Source organism: Mobula birostris, chromosome 12 (assembly GCF_030028105.1).
Source record: "Mobula birostris isolate sMobBir1 chromosome 12, sMobBir1.hap1, whole genome shotgun sequence".
In the NCBI taxonomy this organism is placed as follows: Eukaryota; Metazoa; Chordata; class Chondrichthyes; order Myliobatiformes; family Myliobatidae; genus Mobula; species Mobula birostris.
In genome coordinates, this window is record NC_092381.1 from 26,047,938 (window position 1) to 26,062,915 (window position 14,978).

Genomic DNA, 14,978 nt, shown 5'->3' on the forward strand with positions numbered 1-14,978 from the left:
CAGCTAAATGAAATAAAAATAATCACACAATGTACCTTGTAATGGTTTAGGTGTAAATTAATTGTAGGTTAAATTACAAAACTACAGAATAATTTGTTTATAAACGTATTCATTATTAAACATTATTTCCATTATACTTACATTTAATGATTTGGATGCTAAGATATATATCAGATTAAAATAAAACTTCAGTTTTCTCGCACAGTTTTATCATTGTCTTTTTTCCAGTAATTGGTCTCATGATAGCGTTACAAAAATGTGGGATCTGTATCAAATTATGTGAATTAATGACATTGGCAGAAAACAGCCGTTTCTATGGATCTTGGTGAGTTAAATGGTGACTGTAGTTTCCACAAGGGTGCTCAAGGCAGACACTATCAATATAATGGAATATTGCTGAAGAAAAATATATCACATTGAGAGGTGTGTGTAGATGTTAGTTATTTAATAGATTGCAAATGTCTCTGCTCTTCTACATAAAAATGTTTATTAATGAAATAACTTTCTCACAAACTAATAGTCTACTCATTTCAGCTTTTCTGTTGTCAGTGGACACGAGAAACTGTTAATGTAGTGAAAGCATATTCCAATAGCAATTAATAATTTCAATATAAGCTATGAGCATGTAGATTGTATCCCATTGTCATTGTCTATTATATGGTTGACCTCAATTCTATAGCTTTCCGCTTAGTAAAGCACAATTTTGTTTTATAATGTGGACACTTTCCTTTCAATAATTTTAACTCATTGGAAAGTAAAAGTCTACTGAACTAGGTTTAGTAAGATAAAATCAATACTTTAGGAATAACAGTGATCTGTCATGTTATAACACGTGAATGACTAAATCAATACTTATGAGAACATATGGATATTAAGTCATATTTCCTGCAGGACCATGTAAATTCAACAAACTTATTAGACTGCAAGAGGAATGCCTCTGTTAGGTACGTAAGCAGTTAACCGGGGAATCATTTTAATGCAATCAATGATAGGACAGACACTGTAGCAAAGAGTGCAACCTGTGCAGTTTTCATTTACTCGAGGAAGGTGCGTCTTGGGATCGAAGGTTATGGCCTACAGAGAATTAAACAAAACATAGAGATCAGAATCAAAACCACAGCAAAACATATGACAATCAAATATAATATTTAAAAAGGTGCTTTAGAGCTGTATTCAGATAAAACAAAGACAACATCTATTAAATATATAAAGAAAATTATCTAGAACGTGAATTGTTGGTGTATTTTCAATTGTCATTGATGAACTGTGGATGGATTAAAATGGTATGCTTAAGAAACACTGCATACTGGCACACATCATTTGGATTCTTGATGTATGACCTTGCTCTCATCTTCAAAATTAGCATTCATTCATTCATTAGTTAGTTATCTGGCTGCCAGCTTCAATCTATGAAATTACTTCCAGCCAATTGGGCGCTGAACTATAAATAGAGACAAGCTTGTTTCAAACATCCAACAATGTCACTCACTGGCTAGTTTTAATCTTGCAGAAACCTATATTGGGTAACAATTGATGTTAGCTGTGATATTGCTCAGTCTGATTATATTTGAAGAAATTAAAATATTTCTCAGCAATAATAATGTACAAATTATTAAAGGGTCATTTGTTCTAATGTTTTAAAACTCTTTGGATATTCATGGAGAGGTAGAAACAAATTTTTATTTATTTTTGTTTTCTTACTTTGGTCCTTCTGGCCCAGAGAGTCTGTGGCACCCAATTACATCCATATGTAATTAATCTACTAACCTTTACGTCTTGAAATGTGGGAGGGAACCAGAGCACCCAAATGAAGCCCACAGTGTCACAAGGAGAACGTACAAACTCCTTACAGACAGTGGTGGGAATTGAACTTGTGTTGTTGGCACTGTAATAGCATTACGCTAACCACCATTGTACTGTGCCTTCCCACTATCCAACATGTTTTAAAATGTTATAACAAGTTATATTATAGCACAATATAATGCTGCAGTTGAATCTGTAATAAATTAAGTCTGTAAATTGATTTCACAGAGCATGGGAAATTTCAACTTTAGGCTGATTTGTGCAAATCTATCTTTGTGATAATTATTTTGGATTTACAGAGATTGCCCCATATATCAGGGTTACTTGGACTCGTTCCACTGCCTGATGGTGGAGTTCTTCAGTTCTGGGAAAGAGCATGCAAAACAGATTCCTTTTCATCTCTCCTCAAACTATTATTCTGTTGAATGTTAGACTTATCAAATCTTCATTATCCAAGAAGCTCGGAGACCTTGGCCTTCACCCTGCCTTGTGCAGCTGGATCCCGGACTTCCTGTCAGATTACCGTCAGGTGGTAAGGGTGGGCTCCCTCACCTCCACCGCTCTGACCCTCAACACAGATGCCCCTCAGGGCTTTGTCCTAAGTCCCCTCCTTTACTCTCTGTATACCCATGACTATGTCACCACCCACAGCTCCAATCTTCTAATAAAATTTGCTAGTGATGCTACACTGATTGGCCCAATCTCAAATAATAACGAGGTAACCTACAGCAAAGAAGTCATCACCCTGACACAGTGGTGTCAAGAAAACAACCTCTCCCTCAATGTCGCAAAAACAAAGGAGCTAGTTGTGGACTACAGGATGAATGGACCCCTATTGACATCAATGGGTCTGGGGTTGAGAGAGTGAACAGCTTTAAGTTCCTCGGCATACACATCACCAAGGATCTCATGTGGTCTGTACATACCGGCTGTGTGGTGAAGAAAGCACAACAGCGCCTCTTTCACCTCAGATAGTTGAAGAACTTTGGTATGGGTCCCCAAATCCTAAGGACTTTCTACAGGGGCATAATTGAGAACATCCTGACTGGCTGCATCTCTGTCTGTTATGGGAACTGTACTTCCCTCAATCGCAGGACTCTGCAAAGAGTGGTGCAGACAGCCCAGTGCATCTGAACTTCCAACTATTCAGGACACTTAACAAGACACGTGTGCAAAAAGGGCCCGAAGGATCACTGGGGACCCGAGTCACCCCAGCGACGAACTGTTCCAGCTGCTACCATCCAGGAAACGGTACTGCAGCATAAAAGCCAGGACCAACAGGCTCTGGGACAGCTTCTTCCACCAGGCCATTAGACTGATTAATTCACACTGATACTATTGTATTTCTATGTTATATTGTTTGTCCTGTTGGACATACTATTTATTACAAATGACTGTAACTTGCACATTGCACATTTAGATGGAGATGCAACGTAAGATTTTTACTCCTCATGTATGTGAAGGATGTAAGTAACAAAGTCAATTCAATTCATTTCAAATTAAAATTCTTCTACCTTTCTCACTTTTCTTGAACAGATCATTTTGTGAGTATGCATTTATAATAAAATTTTATTACTGATTATAAGAGTTAAATGTGATTCCTCCTTAGTATATGCTAAAATAAAATGGAAGTACGTGGAAATTTGTTGGATCTGTATTTCCCTCTGGCATTCACACAGACAGTGGTGGGTGCGTGGAATGCACTGTCAGTGACCGTGGCAGAGGTGGATACAACAGGGTTTTTCAAGAGACTGTTAGATAGGGACATGGAGCTTAGAAAAATAGACAGCTATATGCTAGGGAAATCCTAGGCTGTTTCTAGAGTAGGTTACATGGTCGGCACAACATTGCGGGCCGAAGGGCCTGTAACGTGCTGTAAATTTCTATGTTTCTATGATTATGTGAGGCAAAATGGTGTTAGCTTGGAGAGGGATTGTTTTGAGAAAGTCAAGTGTTCAAGTCTACAGCCTTGAGGGTAGATAATTATGAATACATGTTTGCCAAGGGAAGGTGAGGTCATGGTGGAGGTGCTGGTGCCAAATGGTGCCTTATACATGACTGAAGATTGTTTAATGTTATTTCCAGTACACAAGTGTAAAGGAGAATAAAGTAATTGTTACTCCAGGTCCATTGCAGCACCAAAAAGCCCATTAAGTTAAAGAACAGAATAATAAAAAACACAATAAGTATAAATGCATAAGACAGTTAATATACATAGATTGACTGAATGTCCATAAAGAGACAATAGGCACAGGAGTGTCTGTACATAAGGAGACTCTAACTTTATTATTGAAAAGTACTGGGGAAAGAGTTATTTTTGAGTTTTGATAGGTACAAAAAGGGGTAATTACTTTGTGCAAAAGGGGAATCTTCTCATAGGCTTGATGCTAGCACTAAGGTTGGAAATAGAAGCAAGGACATTTAGAGAGAGTTTGCTGGATTTGTGATTCCCTCTGGCATTCTACAAATCAGCTCATTTAGTAGATGATAAATATCAGTTTGTTTCCCGTACTGCTACTTCATCAACCATTTGTTTTCCTTCCTGTATTGCACCAAACTCTAATAAAGTTAATTCTTGTGGTTTATCATGTATATAGTAATCCCTCTGTTTGCGAGTAGGTATGTGAATGCAGTTTCCTGAATCGGAAAAGAACGCAGAACAAATTTTAAAATAGTTTCATACTCTGATGTCAATATTGTATTCGCTGTTGAATCCAACAAATTGAAATCAGCATTTTTCACAACATGCTGGAGGAACTCAGCAGGTCAGGCAGCACCAGTGGAATCGATGAGTTGACGTTTCGGGCCAGAACCCTTCGTCAGGACTGAAGAGGGAAGGGGCAGAGGCCCTATGAAGAAGGTGGGGGGTAGGGTGGGAAGGAGAAGGCTGGTAGGTTCCAGGTGAAAAACCAGTAAGGGGAAAGATAAAGGGGTGGGGGAGGGGAGGTGGGGAGGGGATAGGCAGGAAAGGTGAAGAAAGAATAGGGGAAAACTCAATGGGTAGTAGAAGGAGGCGGAACCATGAGGGAGGAGGTAGTAGAGGAGGCCATGTATGGACATATCTGAATGGGAATGAGAAGTAGAGTTGAAGTGGGATGGACATATCTGAATGGGGTATTCATATCAGGTTGGAGGAGCAACCTACTGCCATGATGAGGCTAAACTCAGGTTGGAGGAGCAACACCTCATATACCATCCAGGTAGTCTCCAGCCCCTTGGTATGAACATAGAATTCTCCAACTTCCGGTAATTCCCTCCCCCTCCCTTCCTCTATCCCTATTTCACTCTGCCCCCTCCCCCAGCTGCCTATCACCTCCCTCATGGTTCCGCCTCCTTCTACTACCCGTTGTTTTCCTGCCTGTTACCTTCCTGCTTCCCCTCCCCCACCCCTTTGTCCTTCAAATTACTGGTTTTTCAACTGAACCTACCAGCCTTCTCCTTCCAACCTTCCCCCGCCTTCTTTATTGGGCCTCTGCCCCTTCCCTCTTCAGTCCAGACAAAGGGTTCCGGCCCAAAACGTCGACTCATTGTTTCCACGGATGCTGCCCGACCTGCTGAGTTCCTCCAGCGAGTTGTGAGTATTGCTTTGATCCCAGCGTGTGCAGATTATTTGTGTTTGAAATCAGCATCTATATTAATCTCCCACCATTTTCAAACACACTTGCCATCTCTGGCGTGGTGGAGGTTGAGGGGAGATCTGTTAGAGGTTTATAAGATTATGAGCGGTAAGGTATAGTGGACAGTGAGTGCCTGTTTCCCAGGGTTGAAATGTCTAATACCAGGGGGCTTGCATTGAAGCTGTGGAGGCGTAGGTTCAAAGAAGATGTGAAAGGTAATTTTTTCACTCAGAGACTGGTGGATGCTGGGAATGCACTGCCTAGTATGGTGATAGAGGCAAATACATTAGAGGCTTTTAAGAGACATTTAGATTGGTACATGGATGTAAGGGGAATGGAGGGTTATGGACATTGTGTAGAGAAGGGGGATTAGTGCTAGAGTGATTCCGATTTGTCTTTTAGCTAGTTCAGCACAATATTGTGGGCCGAATGGCCTGTTCCTGTGATGTATCTTTCTATGCTGTACTACTGAGCTACACTTCCAGTTGCAATCATTCCAACAAAAAGCTCAGCAGGAAACATGTTTAACAGCTGAGTCAGCAAAATATTGTCGGAAAAGCCCAGAAAACATGATTAAGATACTTGGCTGTCAGGCAAGTAGCCTTACTGGAAAACAGAATATTAAATTGCCGATATTACAAGGGGATGTTGAGGTAATCAATTTTTAGAGTATTTCAAATGAAAATCTACTTGGGTTTCACTTTTATCCAAAAGCCAGAAGTACAATCCAACAAAGTTGGAAATAGTCAGCAGGTGAGTAAGTACCTGTGGAGAGAATACCAGGGTTAATGTCCAAAATTATTGACCTTCTTCAGATATGCAACTAAAATTCCGAAATATGATTTGCTGTGACTTTTCATAAGTCTAAACTAATATAAAGTCACCTCGCACAGCGGCACAGAACTGGCAATGGTGAATTGAGCTTCTTCCTGCTCAGTTTTCTTTTCCATTAAAGTTAATGAAATAGAACATATGGGAGAATACAAAATGGGCTGCCAGTGCTATGCTACGCAAGACAAGTTTCCATTCTGCTTTCTTACATCTGAAAAGATATAACTGAAAATCACTTTATAACTGAAGATTAAAGCCAAATTTATTTAACCACTAAAAATCATGCAAATTTAGTACCCAGAGTGAATTATAACAAAGACTCTAACTATAACAAACCCCAAGCTGAAGTAAATGTAAAAGATCTACTGGAGTGACACAATAGATAGTGGCATGTCAAACTCCATGCCTGCTGCTCTACACTGCTTTGTAGCCCCTATGTTCCTTTGCATGCTTCAATTTTCTACTATTGTCAACTGGCAGGGTATTGACAAATTACCTCATGTGAACGGTTGTCAGCCAACAATAGAGTGTGTGCTTTTGAACTCATGAGATGTCAGTTAGATGACAAAAGCTAGACAAATCCTGAAATATTTGAAATGTGTTGGGGGGGGGGAGAAAAATCAAGATTAACTTTTAGGTGTGATTGATTTTAAAACTAATCTCTGAAACTAGTTCTTTTGAAATCCTAGCGTGCATGAAATCAGGTCCAGGGAATTTTTAGCTCTTGATCCCAGAAAAATTCTCTAATTTTTTAAAATATTAATTACTTAAGAACTTTAATCTCATTAGACTCTGGCTCTCTACAATTTCCAGTAAAGTATTAGTGTTAGCTAGTGTGACAGATACATATACACACACTTAACTTTTAACTTGTATATTATTTTCTTGTTTATTATTAAAAGTTCCAATTTTAAAAGTACAAAGTACATTTATTATCAAGGTATGTAAATATTATACAACCTTGAGATTTGTCTCCTGACAGGCAGCCACGAAACAAAGAATCCCAAAAAACCATTAAAAAAGGAAGACTGTCAAACACTCAATGTGCAGAGATAAAAAAAAATCAGAATCAGGTTTATTATCACCGGCATGTGACATGAAATTTTTTAACTTAGCAGCAGCAGTTCAATGCAATACATTATCTAGAAGAAAAAAACAAAATAATTTAATAATAATAAATAAACAACCAAATTAACTACAGTATACATATATTGAATAAATTAAAAATTGTGCGGAAAACAGAAATACTATATATTAAAAAAGTGAGGTAGTGTCTAAGGGTTCAATGTCCATTTAAAAATCAGATGGCTGATGGGAAGAAGATGTTCTTGAATCGCTGAGTGTGTGTCTTCAGGCTTCTGTACCTCCTACCTGATGGCAACAGCAAGAAAAGGGCATGCCCTGGGTGCTGGAGGTCCTTAATAATGACACTGCCTTTCTGAGACACCGGTCCTTGAAGATGTCCTGGGTACTTTGTAGGCTATTACCCAAGACGAAGCCGACTAAATTTACAATCCTCTGCAGTTTCTTTTGGTCCTGTGCAGTAGCCCCTCCATACCAGATAGTGATGCAGCCTGTCCGAATGCTCTGCATGGTACATCTACAGAAGTTTTTGAGTGTATTTGTTGACATACCAAATCTCTTCAAACTCCTAATTAAGTATAGCCGTTATCTTGCCTTCTTTATAACTGCACCTAACTAGGTTAGATCCTCAGAGATTTGACACCTAGGCATTTGAAACTGCTCACTCTCTCTACTTCTGATCCTTCTATGAGGATTGGTATGTGATCCTTCATCTTACCCTTCCTGAAGTCCACAATCAGTTCTTTCGTCTTACTGACATCGAGTGCCAGGTTGTTGCTGTGGCACCACTCCACTAGTTGGCATATCTCACTCCTGTACGCCCTCTCATCACCACCCGAGATTCTACCAGCAGTGGTTGTATCGTCAGCAAATATAGAGAGTAGAGCAGTGGTGCACCAGTGTTGATCGTCAGTGATGGAGAAATGTTATCATCATTCCGCACAGATTGTGGTCTTCTGGTTAGGAAGTCGAGGATCCAATTGCAGAGGGAGGTACAGAGGCCCAGGTACTGCAATGTCTCAATCAGGGTTGTGGGAATGATGGTATTAAATGCTGAGCTATAGTCGATGACCAGCATCCTGACATAGGTGTTTGTGCTGTCCAGGTGGTCTAAAGCCATGTGAAGAGCCAACGAGATTGCATCTGCCATTGACCTACTGTGGGAATAGGCAAATTGCAGTGGGTACAGGTCCTCGCTGAGGCAGGAGTTCAGTCTAGTCATGACCAACCTCTCAAAGCATTTCATTACTGTAGATGTGAGTGCTACTGAGCGACAGTCATTAAGGCAGCTCACATTATTCTTAAGGCAGCTCACATTATTCTTCTTAGGCACTGGAATAATTGTTGCCTTTTTGAAGCAATTGGGAACTTCTGCCCATAGCAGTGAGAGGTTGAAATTGTCCTTGAATGCTCCCACCACTTGGTTGGCAAAAGTTTTCAGAGCTTTACCAGGTAATCCGTCAGGGCCTTCTGCCTTGTAAGGTTTCACTCTCTTTAAAAACAGCATAACATCGGCCTCTGAGACAGAGATCACAGGGTTGTCAGGTGCAGCAGGGATCTTCACAGCTGTAGTTGTATTGTCCTGACGAAGGGTCTCGGCCTGAAACGTCGACTGTACCTCTTCCTAGAGATGCTGCCTGGCCTGCTGCGTTCACCAGCAACTTTGATGTGTGTTGCTTGAATTTCCAGCATCTGCAGAATTCCTGTTGTTTGTAGTTGTATTCTCCTTTTCAAAGTGGGCATAGAAGACGTTGAGTTCATCTGGTAGTGAAGTATCGCTGCTGTTCATGCTATTGGGTTTCGCTTTGTAGGAAGTAATGTCTTGTAAACCCTGCCGGAGTTGTCGTGCATCCGATGTCACCTCCAACCTCGTTCGAAACTGTCTCTTCGCCCTTGAAATAGCCTTTCACAAATCATACCTGATTTTCTGGTACAGGCCTGGGTTGCCAGACTTGAATGCCACAGATCTAGCCTTCAGCAGATGATGTACCTCCTGGTTTGGGAATGTACAGTAAGTCATCCACACAGGTTTTAATGAAGTCAGTAACAACTGCAGCATACTCATCCAGGTTCGAAGATGAATCCCTGAATACAGTCCAGTCCACCGATTCAAAGCAATCCTTTAGGAGCTCCTGTGCTTCCCTTGCCCATAACTTCTTGGTCCTCACTATTAGTGCTGCAGTCTTCAGTCTCTGCCTATACCCAGGGAGTAGAAGTACAGCCAGCTGATCAGACTTCCCAAAGTGAGGGCGTGGAATAGCACGGTAGGAATTCTTGGTTATGGCGTAGCAATGGTCCAGTGTGTTGTTTCCTCCAGCACTGCAAGTGACCTGTTGACGGTAATTGCTTAGTGATGTTTTCAGACTGGTTTGGTTAAAATCTCCCAAAACGATGATGAAGGCATGAGGATGTGCTGTTTCATGCATGTTGATCTCATTGCTCAGATCATCAAAAGCCTTATTGATATTGGCCTGAGGTGGAATGTAAACTGCTACCAAAATGACCCTGGAGAACTCTCATGGTAGGTAAAAATGACGACACCTAACTGCTAGATATTCCAGGTCTGGTGAGTAGATTTGGGACAGCACTGATATATTTGTGCACCAGGAAAAGTTGTTAATGAGGCATACTCCTCCACCTCTGCTTTTGAGAGACTCATGCAAACAATAAATGCAAGCAATAGTGTCCTGAACTGAAGTCCACAAAGAGAGTCTGTCCCCAAACGTTTGGTTCAACGCAGAGCGGAGCAGCGAGCTGAGCAGGCCTGTCCCTTGCCTCCAGTTCCGACGCCCTGACTTTTCCTATCTGGTCCAGTGCCTACATTGTCATCTGAGAATCAGGTTCAGTTGCTCTGATACAATCTGGGGCTTGGACCCCGCCACCTCAATTAGGTTTGTCCTGGCACTTAAATCGTCATCCAAATTTCTGTCCAAAGAGACATGCACTTTTTTTCTAATTGTCAATTCAAATGCTCTTGCAATTATTTGTTTTCCTTTGATGTTCCCCTAACCTTTGTATTTTTACTCTGCTAACATTTAAAGTTTCTTTTTGTAAACATATGGTATCCGTAGCAGTTAGGTTGAGTTGTTCTCCGATCTTGGCAACTTACTTGCAAATGTTTTGTCAGTGTGCTGTTGATCACAATCACAATCAATGTCTCCTCGCATTGTGACAAAACATTTGCAAGTAAATTGCCAAGATTAGAGAACTAATCAAACCAAACATCAGTCGCCCAAGCTACACGTTCCGAATTACTTCCAGCCACAAGCCCATAAGACATAGGAGCAGAATTAAGCCATTCAGCCCATCAAGTCTGCTTCGTCTTTCCATCATAACTGATCTCGGATCCCACTCAACCCCATATCTTGCCTTCTCACCATATCCTTTGATGCCCTGACCGATCAGGAAATGATCAACTTACACCTTAAATATACCCACCGACTTGGCCTCCACTGTAATCTGTGGCAGAGCATTCCACAGATTTACTACTCTCTGGCTAAAAAAATCTTCATTATCCCTGTTCTAAAGGGTCGCCCCTTAATTCTGTGTCCTCTAGTTCTGGATGCCCCCAGCATTGGAAACATCCTCCCCACATCCACCCTATCTGGTCATTTCAATATTCAGTAGGTTTCAATGAGATTTGCCCTCCCCCGCATTCCTCTAAATTTCAATAGTACGGGCCCAAAGCTGCCAAACACTCCTTATATGCTAACCCATTCATTCCCAGAATCATCCTTGTGAACCTCTTCTGGACTCTATCCTTAACCTCTCTAGTTATTCCCTAAAAATAAAAGTATTCTTAGATCTGTAGAAGCACTGGTCTAAGGCCAAGTATCCTGTAGCAAGTTATTCCCTTCCTGACACCCAAATAACATTCCACCATCTACAAGGCACAATCAAGAATGTGATACACTTGCTCCTTCAAACAGCTTCACCAGGTCAAAGTATCTACTTTGATTGGCTCTCCATGCTTGAAATATCCTTTTTCTCCAACACCAGCCCACAGTGGTTGCATGAGTAATTGCCACAAAGATCACTAAAGCTACTTGCTCCGACTACTTGAACAGTACCTCCTGAACCCATGATTTCCAATATCAAGAAGGACAACAGCTTCAGGTGCAGGGGAATACAACCACCTTCAAATTCCCCTCCAAGCTCCGCACTATCCTGACGTGTAACTGGGTCACCATGTCATCATGTAATTGCTCGTTGCTGGATCAATGGTAGCGTAGTGGTGAGCACAACACTTTACAGTACAAATGACACAGGTTCAATTCCTGCTGTTGACTGTAAGGAGTTTGTACATTCTCCCCATGTCCTCATGGGGTTTCCTCCAGGTGCTCCAGTTTCCTCGTTCATTCCAAAGATGAACAGGTTGGCAGGTTATCTGGTCATTGTAAATTGTCCTTTGATTAAGCTAGGGTTAAATCAGGCGTTGCTGGGCGGTGAGGCCTGAAGAGCTGGAAGGGTCTACTCCAGGTTGCTCCTCAAAAAATAAGTAAATAAAAATCCTAAAACTCCCCCAAACAGCATTGAGGAGTATTTCCAGCTTTGTTGTATTTAATTACATAGCTTTAGGATGAAAGCGAAACCCGCATATGTTTTCACTCCAAATACCCTTTACTAGAACAACAGGAATTCTGCAGATGCTGGAAACTCAAGCAACACACATCAAAGTTGCTGGTGAACGCAGCAGGCCAGGCAGCATCTCTGGGAAGAGGTACAGTCGACGTTTCAGGCCGAGACCCTTCATCAGGACTAACTGAAGGAAGAGTGAGTAAGGGATTTGAAAGTTGGAGGGGGAGGGGGAGATCCAAAATGATAGGAGAAGACAGGAGGGGGAGGGATGGAGCCAAGAGCTGGACAGGTGATTGGCAAAGGGGATATGAGAGGATCATGGGACAGGAGGTCCGGGAAGAAAGACAGTGGGGGGGGCGGCCCAGAGGATGGGCAAGGGGTATATTCAGAGGGACAGAGGGAGAAAAAGGAGAGTGAGAGAAAGAATGTGTGCATAAAAATAAGTAACAGATGGGGTACAAGGGGGAGGTGGGGCCTAGCAGAAGTTAGAGAAGTCGATGTTCATGCCACCAGGTTGGAGGCTACCCAGACGGAATATAAGATGTTGTTCCTCCAACCTGAGCATGGTTTCATCTTTACAGTAGAGGAGGCCGTGGATAGACATGTCAGAATGGGAATGGGATGTGGAATTAAAATGTGTGGCCACTGGGAGATCCTGCTTTCTCTGGCGGACAGAGCATAGATGTTCAGCAAAGCAGTCTCCCAGTCTGTGTCGGGTCTCGCCAATATATAAAAGGCCACATCGGGAGCACCGGACGCAGTATATCACCCCAGTCGACTCACAGGTGAAGTGTTGCCTCACCTGGAAGGACTGTTTGGGGCCTTGAATGGTGGTAAGGGAGGAAGTGTAAGGGCATGTGTAGCACTTGTTCCGCTTACATGGATAAGTGCCAGGAGGGAGATCAGTGGGGAGGGATGGGGGGGACGAATGGACAAGGGAGTTGTGTAGGGAGCGATCCTTGTGGAATGCAGAGAGAGGGGGGGAGGGAAAGATGTGCTTAGTGGTGGGATCCCGTTGGAGGTGGCGGAAGTTACGGAGAATAATATGTTGGACCCGGAGGCTGGTGGGGTGGTAGGTGAGGACCAGGGGAACCCTATTCCTAGTGGGGTGGCGGGAGGATGGAGTGAGAGCAGATGTACGTGAAATGGGGGAGATGCGTTTAAGAACAGAGTTAATAGTGGAGGAAGGGAAGCCCCTTTCTTTAAAAAATGAAGACATCTCCCTCGTCCTAGAATAAAAAGCCTCATCCTGAGAGCAGATGCGGCGGAGACGGAGGAATTGCGAGAAGGGGATGGCGTTTTTGCAAGAGACAGGGTGAGAAGAGGAATAGTCCAGATAGCTGTGAGAGTCAGTAGGCTTATAGTAGACATCAGTGGATAAGCTGTCTCCAGAGACAGAGACAGAAAGATCTAGAAAGGGGAGGGAGGTGTCGGAAATGGACCAGGTAAACTTGAGGGCAGGGTGAAAGTTGGAGGCAAAGTTAATAAAGTCAACGAGTTCTGCATGCGTGCAGGAAGCAGCGCCAATGCAGTCGTCGATGTAGCGAAGGAAAAGTGGGGGACAGATACCAGAATAGGCACAGAACATAGATTGTTCCACAAACCCAACAAAAAGGCAGGCATAGCTAGGACCCATACGGGTGCCCATAGCTACACCTTTAGTTTGGAGGAAGTGGGAGGAGCCAAAGGAGAAATTATTAAGAGTAAGGACTAATTCCGCTAGACGGAGCAGAGTGGTGGTAGAGGGGAACTGATTAGGTCTGGAATCCAAAAAGAAGCGTAGAGCTTTGAGACTTTCCTGATGGGGGATGGAAGTATATAAGGACTGGACATCCATGGTGAAAATAAAGCGGTGAGGGCCAGGGAACTTAAAATCATCAAAAAGTTTAAGAGCGTGAGAAGTGTCACGAACATAGGTCGGAAGGGATTGAACAAGGGGTGATAAAACAGTGTCGAGGTATGCAGAAATGTGTTCGGTGGGGCAGGAGCGAGCTGAGACAATAGGTCGGCCAGGACGGGCAGGTTTGTGGATCTTGGGTAGGAGGTAGAAACGGGAAGTGCGGGTTGTGGGAACTATAAGGTTGGTAGCAGTGGATGGGAGATCCCCTGAGCGGATAAAGTCGGTGATGGTGTGGGAGACAATGGCCTGGTGCTCCTTAGTGGGGTCACGATCGAGGGGTAAATAAGAGGAGGTATCCGCGAGTTGTCGCTGTGCCTCGGCAAGGTAGAGGTCAGTACGCCAGATTACAACAGCACCCCCCTTATCGGCGGGTTTAATAATAAGGTTAGGATTAGCGCGGAGGGAGTATGTAAAAGGCCACATCATTATATATTGGCGAGACCCGACGCAGACTGGGAGACCGCTTTGCTGAACATCTACGCTCTTTCCGCCAGAGAAAGCAGGATCTCCCAGTGGCCACACATTTTAATTCCACATCCCATTCCCACTCTGACATGTCTATCCACGGCCTCCCCTACTGTAAAGATGAAGCCACACCCAGGTTGGAGGAACAACACCTTACATTCCGTCTGGGTAGCCTCCAACCTGATGGCATGAACATCGACTTCTCTAACTTCCGCTAGGCCCCACCTCCCCCTCGTACCCCGTCTGTTACTTACTTTTATGCACACATTCTTTCTCTCACTCTCCTTTTTCTCCCTCTGTCCCTCTGAATATACCTCTTGCCCATCCTCTGGGTTCCCCCGCCTTGTCTTTCTTCCCGGACCTCCTGTCCCATGATCCTCTCGTATCCCTTTTGCCAATCACCTGTCCAGCTCTTGGCTCCATCCCTCCCCCTCCTGTCTTCTCCTATCATTTTGGATCTCCCCCTCCCCCTCCAACTTTCAAATCCTTTACTCACTCTTCCTTCAGTTAGTCCTGACGAAGGGTCTCGGCCTGAAATGTCGACTGCACCTCTTCCTAGAGATGCTGCCTGGCCCGCTGCGTTCACCAGCAACTTTGATGTGTGTTACCCTTTACTAGAAGGTGACTTAGGTTAAAAACGTAACTAACCGCCACCTTCTCAAGGATAGTTAGCAATGGGCAATAATTACGGCCTTGCCACT

General features: G+C 43.0%; 1 protein-coding gene across 1 annotated transcript in view; it reads right to left on the reverse strand.

Moving 5' to 3' along the window:
* Positions 1 to 328: 328 nt before the first annotated feature.
* The window catches only part of LOC140205806 (dihydropyrimidine dehydrogenase [NADP(+)]-like), a 927,724-nt gene continuing 913,074 nt past the window's right edge, over positions 329 to 14,978 (reverse strand). Inside the window, exon 23 of the mRNA XM_072273510.1 lies at positions 329 to 1,074. Coding sequence (XP_072129611.1) covers positions 916 to 1,074 — 159 coding nt within the window. The 3' untranslated portion in view covers positions 329 to 915. The remainder of the gene's footprint in view (positions 1,075 to 14,978) is intronic.